Source organism: Rhea pennata, chromosome 20 (genome assembly GCF_028389875.1).
Source record: "Rhea pennata isolate bPtePen1 chromosome 20, bPtePen1.pri, whole genome shotgun sequence".
Classification (NCBI taxonomy): domain Eukaryota; kingdom Metazoa; phylum Chordata; class Aves; order Rheiformes; family Rheidae; genus Rhea; species Rhea pennata.
Genome location: NC_084682.1, coordinates 7,940,953 through 7,953,913, shown reverse-complemented (window position 1 = coordinate 7,953,913; position 12,961 = coordinate 7,940,953). Strand labels below are relative to the sequence as shown.

Here is a 12,961-nt window from a genome sequence, read left to right as displayed (position 1 = left end):
CGCTCTGAAGTCGCTTAGACAAAGCTCGGCTGCAGTTGGTGAGCTGAGTTTGTAGTTCTGCCTAGCAGAAGCTGCTGGAAGCTAATCTGGCATTCATCAGATGATTAAAAATCTGTACTTCTAGAGGGAGGAAACTAAGTGGAGAGTTATCTACTAATTATCTTGAGCAACAGATTGTAATAAAAGGAAAAGATAAGTTAGTATACAAATAAGAAAGATGTAAATGGAAAAAGAGCATTGGAATATCAGTATAAAATTATATACAATATGTAATTTAAAACTGAGAGTGACTGAAGTATAGCCAGTGTAGGCTGAAGTGTAAGGTGAGCCAGCATTTGAGTTGGTCGTGATTCTTCTTTCTCAGAATAACTCAGAAAGTAAGAAGCCAGGATCTTCAAAAAGTAGTCGAGTAAAATAGACCTGGCTTGAACTCGTTAGAGCTCTGTAACCTTCCTTGGATTTGGGGATTATAGGGAGCTGTGTCTTGCATGCCACTGGCTGCTGTCCTGTATTAATGTTTCAGTAAAGCTGTGAACGATTTGGAGAAAAATGGTGATACTTTGGTCTCAAAATGGAATCGGAAAGGTTGTACACTTAATCGCTTTCAGGTGTGATTTCTGCTTGGTGCTTTGTATTGCTTTATAATCCAGCGATCTCCATATAGTCAACAAGATGATTTATGCATAAGCTTTATATTTTTATTTTTCTGATGAATAGGTCTCTAACTATAGTTGCTTTTTTTTTTTTTTTTTTTCCTCTTCTCCCTTAACAGAGAGAACTTGATGCCACAGCAACAGTATTGGCTAACCGGCAAGATGAAAGTGAGCAGTCTAGGAAAAAACTTATTGAGCAAAGTCGCGAGTTCAAGAAAAACACTCCAGAGGTGAGGAGAAAAGCTATTTCAGTCCTTTGAATTTCTTGAAATAGTATATGTTACTAGGCCCATTTAAGTTTTTCTGTAATGTTTTTTTTTCCATGATTTTCTTGTACCTATTGCTAAGTCTACTGTCTTAACCACAACTGCTTATCTTTGACTTCTCTCCTCAGAAAGCTTCTGCATTCCTTAACTCATAAAGTATGAGCTGAGTATTTTGAAGGAGATATGAACATTAGACTTCAAACAGGTTGATCTGAATTTCATAATAATCTAAAACCTGGAGAAGTGCAAAGAGTTTTTGTTCAGTAATCCAAATGTTCTTACTACTTGCACGTAGGAACTGACATTTCACTGCCTAAATAAATATATCAAGGGCATAACTTCAAAAGTGCTTATTTTTCCACCAAAAATCAAATTAAGTTTTCCTGTTGATTTCCCTAGTACTGCAACAAGGTTAGTGCTGAGCTCTTTAGACAGCTCCCCTCAGAGGATGTGCATCACACGCTACCAGGTGGCATGTGCAAGGTGGCATGTGCGATGTTAGTCAAGCTCCAGAAAGGTGAATTTTGTATATAGGAAGCTGATAGTGTTTAAAACTTACATGCTCATGATACTCATGATAGAATATGCAGTTTGTGTATATGTGCACGTGTATGTGTAATTATATAGGAAATAAATACGAACTCATTTCATTAACTGTAATGAATGCCCTGCAATGCTTTTTTTCTTCTTTCTTTTTTTTCCTCCTTTCTCCCCCCCCCCCCCCCCCGATGATTGCCAGCAATCTGTTCATCCAGGAACGTTCTGTGGTTTCCAAAGCTGCTTCCAGATAACTGATACACAAGTATCATTTCCTTCCAAGTATCTTCCTGGGAGAGTAGCAGTAGGCAGCTTTTCTAACCTTTATTGCTGCTTCTCAAGTAGCAGATGCCGCTCTGCTTCCTGTTGGTGCAGCAGGAGAGATGCTGGCGGAAGTGGGATTGTTTAACCGATGCCTGAGGAGGCTCCCTGGGACAGAAGTCAGTTCTGTTGGTTTGAAAAAGAAACAATTTGAGGACTGCACCTTAGAAAGAACAGGAACAGCTTTAAAAAAGGCGTAAAGGAAAATGGAGAGCAAATGTAGTAGCTCTAAAAGGGTGAGGAATTGATTCACATGGCAGAAGAGAGCAAACCATGGAGATGGAGAGAAGCGAAAGAACACAGAGGGTACAAGAAACTGTACAAAATGTGGGAAATAAATAGATGCCTGGGGACATGTTTTCAAATTGTGTGTTAGAAACTTAAGTTCATTCTGAAAAACTCATTTGAATGTTTTTCTCCTCCTATAAGGAAAATGATGAATTCTTCAGAATGCAAATGTAACTGCCTGTTCCTAGCTGATAGTGTATTTACAGATTTGTTTCAGGATGATTTCTTTACTTCATGACAACTTTATTTTTATGGAGTAGAAGGTTTCTGGGGGAAGAAAAAACCCCAATATTGTACTTTTAAGTGCACTGTGAGGAGACCTTGCTAAACTCAGTGGGAGTTGATATGCAAAAGAAAATTATATACTCTGTATAGTTTCTTCAGCAGATACAGTAGGAAAACAATATGCAATTTGTTCTCTCCAGTGAATAAGAAAGATAGGGAAGGAAGTGAATGGCCCCCACTGTTAAATCATTTGGTGATAAGATTTTAAAAATATTTTTAAAAAATACATTTCTGAAGCTTTTCATGCAGTATTTTGGAATAGAGTAGAGATGTTGTATTCATTCATGGTCTAGGTTCAAAACAATGGCTCAAAATATCCCTCGCATTTAGGGAAATTGGGACCTGTACTAGATTCTACATCTTGGTCTTGTCCCGAGACTGCTATGAAATCACATTTCTCTATAAGCTTGCATGGATTTTTGGTGTTCTTTCTCTTTCCTCTCTTTGCTGGGGTTTGCATTCTGTAGCTCTGTTCCTGAGCAGCAACACAATCTAGTTCCTCTCCTACTTTTTGGGGCAGAATTAAAAAATTAAAATGGAATAAAAAACAATCAGAAGAAAGTATCTTAACAGTGATAGTAACCAACAGTAACAGACTTCATACGCAATAGTTTCTCCTAGAGACATGGAGGAAGTAGCTCAGACATGCAAAATCTGATAGGTCTACCCTCTCCTGTCTAAGGTAATGGGTGCGGTAGAAGTGGGTGTGAATACAACTGTAGTACCACCAGAATAAGTGAGACAGTGTCAAACTCTACTTACTGGAAAACTTTACTAGTATTCATTGGTCTAATGAATTTGTCACAAAAGGTAAAGATTGTGCACCTCTGTTTTTGTCTTCAGCTATTTTCTACCCTCCTAAATAGAATGGGAAGTGTGTGAATCATTCTTGAAGTTTAGACAACTTCAGAGGACAGGAAAAAATGAGAAGGCAGGACTACTTGACCAGGATTTTCCCAAAACTGCAAATTTGTCTGAAAACCAATCCGGCATGATGAAAATGTCCTTGAGGTGGACACGCAACACCATTGTGAGCACTGGCATTTCCTGAACTGATCTGTTTACGTTACTAAAACTTCAAACATGCCCTTGTTAATAACGAAAAAGGAGTTCTGTAATAGAAAATGCACGTGCATGCAGAACCATTCTGTAGATAAAGAAGTAACCCAGTACACAGTGTAAGCTAAATCTCCAAGCTGAAGGACCATCTTTCTTGGCATAACAAATAGAATTACTAGATGTGATGATAGGTTTCAGAATTCTCTTTCTGAAATTCCTCTTGTTTCTGGTTTTGTATGCCTCGCTGTCGGTGCCCGAGTGGTTTAGTCTGTGAGAGCATCTCTTTCCCTCAGCCCTGCTCCCTCCCCATAAATCAGGAGACAAGTGTCAGTTGCCTTAAGTTTCCTCTCCGTTGCTGCCGGGGATGTCCTTGGACTTTCCCTGATGTCTGCTATAAGCAATCTGGTGTTTAGCAGAAAGAGAGTCTGGAAAACTACTGATGAGATTGAGGATATTTATGCTTCTGTTTCTGAAGACCAATTTTAAAAGATGTGACAGATCTATTTGGGTCATTTCTACTTTCTTTGCAAATTGTCAGATTGCTGGAAAAGATACAGTAATATTTTTGTGGTTGTATGGATGACTATGGGGCTTGGTATTTTAATATAAAAATAGTATTGCTAATTTGGTATGTTAAGAGACAAATCTTGGAAGAAGCATCTTGTAGGTGGGGAATTTGGGGAGCAGAGAATTGAGTATTGGTTTTAAATGCAGTAACTTTTAAACCCTTTACAGCTTTTAAGAGTCATATCAGACCTGCTTCCTAGAGATGTATTTGGGATGTTTTCAGTCTCAATTTGTTTTATCATGAGCCAGCTACTGAGGAAGGCTAATAGCTGGTCATGAGATCACTTGAAACATCAATTTTACTTAACTGCTGTTTGGAGGACATCTCAAAATATTTCATGTGAATTGCCACCCTGCATGACGTTATTTTCTTATAGTGACAATTCCTGACCTGTTGTGAGTAACCGCAGAATGTTGTAGGGAATTAGATTAATGCAGCCATCTCTCCGATATGATACTTTTGTGTATTTTTACTTTGAAATTCTTCATCTCGTTCATGATGTTCTCGTATGCTGATTTTGATGTGAATTAACAAAAAGTGTTTGATCATCCGTGAGGGTTTTATTTTTCATTTTTAGTCTCTCTAAATAATTCTGGTTGCACAGATAATTTTTGGCACAAAGCAAAGATACTTCTAATACTGATAATCTTCCCTTGGTTTCTACACGAATTTCTAGTTGAGAAACTACTTTTGCTTACCTCTTTCTGTTTTAAATGTTGAAAAGGTTACCTACTGCTTCGGTCAGTGTGTACGTTTAAGCTAGTTCACAACTGTAGTGAAAAATGTCAAAAAAACAAATAACTGAGTAAGCCTAGACTTTGCAAATAAGTGCTAATTGTTAAGTGCTCTGGGGATGGGAGATGATAGTATTTAACCCAATTTAATGTATCAGTTTCCACTGCTTTCCTTCTGCCTCTCTATCTTCAGATGTCTGGAAGAGAAAGTAAGCTTTATATGTCTGAAAGACTAGTCACAATTTTCAAGTTTTTCTTTGTGGTTTCTGTTGGATGCTGTATTCTCAGCTACTAAGCTGAAATCATTATGTGACAAGGCACATCTGATTTTTATTTACACAACAAAGTGTAGGACAGTGAGGACAATACTGCATTACAGATGCAAAAACCTTTTTTTTTAGTTCTTTGAATAAAAGATAATTTTTCACTTGCTGAGGTATGTCTTAGTCATCACATCTGCAGTGACCAGGTCTGGGTATTGGCACGTATGCTCATGAAACGGGGGGAAACAATTTGAAAGCGGAGCAGGCGATCCCTTTCCGATTTTAGATGTGGAAAGCAGTAGACTCGAGGGTCTTCGAGAACTGGATAAGGATAAGCAAAGTTCTGCATGAGCCTTTGTAAGACGAGATCATGAAGATTAGCTGACATTATTTACTTGATTACGCTTCATTCGAAGAAGTTGAAATCAGATTTTTTTTTTTTTTACTTGTTCAAAGCATCTTACAAACACTTGAAATAACAATTTAGTCTGTTTTTTATTCAGATTATAATTGAAAACAGTTTTAGCGTTGATGATTTAGCCGCCACGTAAACTAGAGAGTTGCTGAACTGTGTTCCTTTAAGCACTCAGCCTTTGCAGAGGCTGGACTTGTTTGTCTGAGCATCTGCTTCAAAGTTTAAAGTTTATGTAGCATATTATTATACATTATTATATAAGTTTCTACATTTAGTAAGGTGTTGTAGTAAGCTTTTCGCTGTTCAGCGGTTACTGTCAGGCTTAACAGCTACGCAGCTGGTTAAATGAGTGCAAGAAAATAGCTGAGCCTGAGAGGCCTGGGCCAGCTGTGCTGGGGGGATAAAATAAGATAGCAGGTTTCTAACGCAGGAGCGTGCGCGCCCCGAAACCGGCAGCGCTGGCACGGCTGCTCGAAGGCCCTCCGGGGTGCAGGCGCTTTCTCGGCCGGCTCGTTGCGTTGGTCGCTGGGCTGGGCTGACGGGAAGCTGAAGCGTGGGTTCCTTACGGCTGCCTTCTGCTGCTTCCCGGTTGCAAAGGCGCTCTTACCGGGGACGTTTAGGAAGTCAAGGTTGCCCTGAAATACCCTGACGGCTGTGTTTTGTACGGCTGATTCTAGATTGGATCAACAGTTACAGAAGGACACAAGGGAACTTTCTAAACGGAGCCAGCAGAAGTACATGCTCCAAGGAAACAGCTTCAAAATGGTCTGGAAAATGGAATATTAGAAGGCGCCAGAAAGCAAAATAAATGAGCCTGTGAATAGGGTGCCTGAACGCTGACTGATTGCCGTGGCACCCCGAACGCTAGCGTAATTAACCCCAGGAGCTGGCGTGTGACGCTGACGTCGCCGTCGCAAGCGCGCGGTGCCGCTCGGTGCGGCGCGCGTCGGTCGCAGCCCGCGGAAACGCGGCTGGGCTCGCGTGCTCTTCTGATGCAAAAGTACTACTTTTCTTCGTGAGATTACATATTAGAGTGATACGTTCTTTAGTTTCATGTTTTTTTTTTTTCCAAAAACACCACTAAAGATACAATCGTAACTTAGTAAAGGAGATGAACACAGTTATTAAGCGAAGGCTGAATTTCTTTTAAATACAAAAACCTTAAATCCTTACTCTCCAGCGTTTCTGGATCATTCTGTTGAATTGCTTGGTCTCTCCAGCAAAAGGTAATCAAGGTAAAAAACCTGAATACTAAATCGATTAGTTGAAGTAGTTATTGAAATAAGTCGAGGATCTTCTGGTTGTTGGGTAGCGCGTTGTAGCGGATTCCTGACGGTGCTGCACCGTCAGCTCTGGTCTGGTGTGTGCAACAAGGTGAAAATAGCAACGTGCCTGGAAAACTACTGAAAATGCACAGGCTGCGTTGGGAAATAGTGGATGCTCTGGCTTCTGTGTACACAGGGGTGACTATCGATTTGCTGCCATCTAGAGCTGGGTTGCTCCACTCCTTTATTTTCATTTCCCCCACGCGCCTGAGAACACGCAGCACGTGGATGGGCTCCCTGCCCTTCCCCTGCCCAGCCTGGCAGTCCTGGCTTTGGGGTTTTGTTGGTTGGTTGGTTGTTTTTATTTTTTATTTGAGTCCTGAATAGGGATGAAGTTAATCATGTTGTGTAAAAGTTAGCTGGTGTAGTATATAACTAAATATAGTTAACACGACTTGTAAATAGCAAATGTCTTGGTCTATGGCCTGGAGGTGGGTTTTTTTTTTTTTTTTAAAGAAAGAAAAACAAGGTAAAACACATTTGTGTGTCTTTCCAGACTTCATGACTTACAGTATTGAGGGAAGAAGACAAGGATGAGAGGTGCTGCTTAAGTTCTCCCCCTTTTTTCCTCTCTGCCTTTCTTTTCTCTCACCATGAATTTGAAAAGGAGAGTTTATGAGCTTTTGGTAAGAAGAAATGAATTTGCAGATAAATAGTTTGCTCAAAAAGAGACACTTTTATTAATTTTCCATGACTCAAATGTAACTTTCAGTATTTTAAAAATTCTACCATTAAATTGTCTATTTTGTGTTTTTAATTTTTTTATATATTTAAAACCTTAGTAGAATGCTCAAAACATACAATACTCTCTGTATTGTTTTAAAACATAACCATTTCCTTCTATAAAGATCAAAACGATGACTTACCTTGTGGATGTGAAGCTAATACGAATACTTCTCTCCTTTAGCGTAATAGTATTTAGCTGCCATGTCCTCCATTTAAGGTGGGTTTTTTTGTTGTTTTTTTTTTTTTTTTTGGGGGGGGGGGGTGGAAATTTGGAGATTACCATAAACTGAAGAGGTTCTGTTTGCAGTTTAGAGGATGTTTATGATCATTCGTACCCCATGGGTATGTTTTTACAAAAGCTAAATGACATAGTACATTAGTATTCTGTAACTTTTTGCAGTAAATTATGGCTACATGTTTTTAAATGACATTTAAAAACTAGTTTGGAATCAGTTAGTTCCTATTTAACCTTATCCTGGAGGTCCGTTATTCAACAGTTCTTAATAATTTTGTTGTCATTATTTGATACGTACTTGACTTACACATATATACTAATTGTTAATGGGAAAAACATCGGTGTTTCTGACATGCATTTTCCGCATAGTGATCTCCTGCTGCCTCTTCACTTTATTGGAAGTGAGGGGACAATGAAAGAATTATAATTCACAATTGTATTTTAGTTATATTTTTCTAGTATTCTTGTAAAACTGACCTCCATTTTTCTGCACATTGACTCTTCTCACCACCATAATTGCTGGATGTTATTAAAAGGAAAAAATTGTCTTTGTCACCCACGGCAAGCTAAACCGGAGTCTCTGGCAGATGGCATTTCCCCTGCTGTTTGCTGTGCACACATTCCTTAATGCCAGCAGTGAGTCTTGCTGCAGCTCAGTGTTTTGGAGAACAGCATATTCAAGCCAGAAATAAGCATTTTTAGCATATGAGCCCTTATTTGTTGTCTTTTGCCTGTCTTGGATAGCTGCTAAATTTTCAGTGTGTTACACTTAGCTTTGAAAAGGATTGCTGCCATATAGTTTAGTTTTTTTTTAAAAAAAAAAAAAAAAAAAAAAAAAAGCTTTGTAAGTACTGGGTCAGTTTGTTCATTGGACCGTTGAACTAGTGTCCTGGTTCACTGAATTTGCTGCATCTTCAGCACTGGTTTCTTGTCCAAAAGCAGATGATCTCACTTTTTGCAGGAGGGAGAAGAGGGCAGCAAAGGTTCTAGCTAGGTAGCTTGGCCAGGTCCTTGGAGAATCATTCTGAGGCAGCAGGATTTTGAGAAGCTTGCACAGAATATATTAATATTTATTATTATTATTATTGATGTGTAAGGTTTGCAGTATAACTGGGTACCTCAACAACAGCATTTGTAAGGCTCTGAGGTCTGACAGAATAACCCCCTTTAGCCACAGAAGTAAGGAGCACAGATTGTTACTTTACTAGGCAGAAAAATAAGGCTACTTTGGGTAACCATCTCTGTCTCCGTTTTCTTCTCTAAAAACATTCGTAAATCAGTTTTTTACAATATGTGCCCTTCAAAAATCTCTATTTAAAACTGAAAGTGTATATATTATTTTATTGAAGATTTGAAAAATATTCAAGGAATTACCTCTGATATAATTGAAGGTGTTAGAGTTGGTCAAGAAATTAATTGCTCTAAAGTCACTTGCTCTTAGTAATTTATATTTGTTCTGTTTAAGCATTTTTCTGCTTAAACATGCTTGACAGGTGAAGAATGCATTTTTCTTCTAGCAACATCAGTTGCAGGTATTAGATTTCAGTAATGTCAAGAGTGCTGTATTTTCCATTACAGTAAAGGGGAATAGTGGATTTTTTTTTCCTTTTTGCGTTACTGTGGTTTACAAAGGAATACACTTGTAAGCAGATGTTTACTCTCATTAGACATTCAGTGCAACTATGAATTTCTGCTATTGTTAAGAATGAAACAATTTAAGACTTTTTTTTTTTTTCCCCTGCATTGTACTTGCTGTTGCTTGAACTTTCTAGGAGTGACCCATTTGGACCATAGCCAGAAGGAGCGATGGGGTAGGGGGAGGTTAGGGAGTGTGGGTTTAAGAGGAGTACGGAGTACGTTTGCAAGGTCAGAGCTTGCAGGTGAAGAAAAAAACCCTCCATTTTACAGGGTATTTGTCATCTTTCCTCCTGAAGAATGGCTGTAGTGTAAAGAAATGTGCATTAAGAAGAATAACGTGATTGAATGGGTGCTTCACTGACTGTCTTTGTCACTTTTAAGGGAAAATGTTTGGATTCACTTAGTTGAAATAGCTGAGATTTTTCTCACTGCTGTGCTGACGATTAACAGCCATTCTTACGCCCTGCATTATGCTATTTATAAAGGTAAGTACAAGACTGGGAATGTATATATAGATCACACAAAAATAAGGCTGAGAACTCTTAAAACAAGTCTGAAGTTCAGTTCCTAAATTTGCTTTGCATTTAAATATTCAGTTGATGTGTTTTAAGATTTGACATACAAAAATAACAGGCAAGCACGATGCCTGTCCTTCCTTCTTTGGTATATGTACAAGAAGAAGAAATAATTAAACCTCTTCAATTAGTACTTTTCCTTTTTACTTTGTGAACAAATATGCTCTAAATCTCTTCCAGTTCATCCACTGGACCACCTCAAAGTCATTCAGGTATAATTAAAGGAACATGTTGTTCTCATTAAAATTACTGTGTTGTCATGAATAAATCCTTTAATAACAGTTACCAGTTGCTGGAGATTCTTTTCCTTGTTCTGACAGTGGATAAGTGAAAAGTTGGATCTGCTTGAAACAAGAGCAGAAACGATTAATTTGTTAAGGGAAGATGCTCACAAACAACATGACTAGGTTACAGATTATAGATATAAGCTTTTACATTAAAAAAAATAAAAGAGTAATAAACTTTCTGCAGGATTGCTCTCTTACGGTCAGTTTTGGATGAAATGTTGAGGCAGAAGTTGAGGAGGAGGAGTATTTTTAATATGCTGTTAAAGTGATTTTACATCCACAGATTTTAAGTATGTTTTGCACACTTTACAACAACAGCAACAACAAAAAAGCAGCTTCCTGGTAACCATTTTTAAATAAATTAAATGACATATGAGAACTAGAGCAGTTGAGAGTAGTTTTTATTTTAGAATTCTTTTTGCGTTAACACATCTGCAGTGTTGATGAATATATGGAAAAATAAAATTGTGCTTCTATCCTGCCATGTCTCCAATGTGACAATAAATCAACTTTTTTTTTCCTTTTAAAATGTCTGGCCTTGTAATTTATGTTTGCATAACCCATTACTAAATTCATAGTAGGTGTTTTAGTTGGCAGGCACAATTCCAGGGATTCAGTGAGCTTATTTTAATACTGAGCTTTTGTTACTGTTCATAATTACGTGTAGAAATATATATATATTCTTAATTATAAAAACTAGCTTGTTTTAGTTTTGGATCTTATTTTAGTTCCTAAACAGAAATTGTGTTTTAAAGCTGTGGAAGAATTAGCATATTTTAGACTTGAAAAAGAAATGGGTATTTACTAGGGCTTTTTCCATTTAGAAGAAAAAGTAATCAAGAAGTACAAAAAAAGTGAAGTTGTGATGGATCCCTGTTGCTATTGTTAATTTTTTGAAGATTCTTTTATAGTCATGTTATAAATATTTAGGCCAGCATCAAGACAGTATGCAAATAAAAGAAGTTTTATTAATAACCATTATCTGGACTCTGTTAATAAATATGTATGACTCATAAGAATAAACCCATCCAATAAATATAAGAGCCATACAAAACCCTTTACATTTTTAATGGACTTGCAGATGGAATAATTTAGTGCAGCTATAGTTAGTGAGATTCCAATTCCTCTAACTCTATTTCTCATCTACTTGAAAGCTTTCATGTGAAATACATTGCTACCATTCATGCTTCCACCTTGTCTGTGTTTAAAAACCATAAAGTTGTGGTTTTACAATTTTTGAAGCACTAATACTTATTTATGGCTATATTTCTTCTTGTTTATAACTGCGGAGGTGGTTATTTATGTATTGAATGTATAGTGACTTTTTTTTTTTTTTGAAAAGTTATTCTTGGAAGCTGTAACACTATACTAATATTTAGCAGTTAAGATAGGGCTGAGATTTTAGGCGGGTACTGCTGCTTGCAACACCGAAGAGTGTGTATAAATCAAATATTCCTACATATGCTGCTTAGTTTGTCCCTGACTTATGATGCTAGTCCACTGAATTGAAGGTTAATTAAATGCTTGTGCTTTGGTAATCTTGTATGCTTACCTTAATGCGCGCAGCGGGCCTGGCTTGGAGGATCTAACTAGTTCGATTATAACTCAAGATTAAAACTCTTAAAAATGACAACGTGCAGTGCACTTCTAATTAAAATTAGTTTTGTATAATTTCTTGTGATTCTCTGAATTGCAGCGAGCAATGAAACTATCACCTGACTGCTTCAGTTCTTTTGCAAACAGAAATAAAATAAAAAAAATCCAGTAGTTTGAATTGACTAATGTAGTTACGTCATCATTGCATCTTGTGAAAACATCTGTTGTTTTTCCCAAATACTTTGAGTTTGCTCCCTACTGGATAAATAACTGTGCTTTAAAGTGTTATACAACTTCTGTCCAATTCCTCGGCATCCTGCCCAGCAGAAATGGTAAATGTTCAGGTACTTGTCCTGTGATTATGTAGTTTATATGAATGTGGAGAGGGAAAAAACCCAACCTTTTAATGAGCAGGATATCGCTGAAGACATTCCTGTGTGTAGAGTGAATGCTGATAAATGAACTGCTCTGTAAGAAGAGAGACTTGTGCACGATCCGGGGTTTTAAAAGCTCATTTGAAACTATGATGCTTTTATTTAGTGAAAGATCGTGCTGGGACTGCTCTTTAAAAATGCCTAAATGCGTTAAGACTTCTCAGCCGTGTTTGTCAGAAGCGATTTGAGCGCCGAGGAGCTGAACTGCCATGCACTTTCGGTGCACTTTAGGGCATGTCTCTACCTGCAGTATAACTTTGCTAAGTCTGCTGCTGTGACCGTGGTGGTCTCAAATGTGGCTTAATGCGTTCCCTTTGCTGTCAGCAGTATGCAGCTTCCTTCCCAGGTAGCTCGCTGAGCATGACGCTGGGGACCGTGCTGCATCCCAGGTTTTACGTGCCAGATCTCGAAAGGCTCCATCGGACAAATTAACTTGTCACTGATTTACCCCCTTTGCCTCTAGCTCCTGCTGATGCACAGCTGAAGAACTTGAGCAGGGCAAACGATCGCCGGGTTCGCAGTGAAAGCGAGCAGCTAGCGCTGGGCTTGGGGTGGCAATCGCCAAGTTCGTTTCCTGACTTCGGAAGAGCGGGTTGCGTGACTGTATCGAAGGGCTCTCCCGTGCTCAGTGTGCGACTGCCCGGAGCTTCCCTTGGCCAGCCAAGCTGGAGAATTTAGATCAGATTTGCACATCCTTCGGGCACTTTGTAGCAATCCAAACCCTGGAATAGAGTCTCGCTTTTGGCAGAAAGCAAT

General features: G+C 38.3%; 1 protein-coding gene across 2 annotated transcripts in view; it reads left to right on the top strand.

Annotated features, from left to right (window-relative positions):
* CUX1 (cut like homeobox 1) overlaps positions 1 to 12,961 on the top strand; it is a 270,867-nt gene that overhangs the window by 51,333 nt on the left and 206,573 nt on the right. For both annotated transcript variants that reach the window (XM_062592853.1, XM_062592854.1), the window contains exon 2: positions 773 to 883. In XM_062592853.1, coding sequence (XP_062448837.1) covers positions 773 to 883 — 111 coding nt within the window. The remainder of the gene's footprint in view (positions 1 to 772; positions 884 to 12,961) is intronic.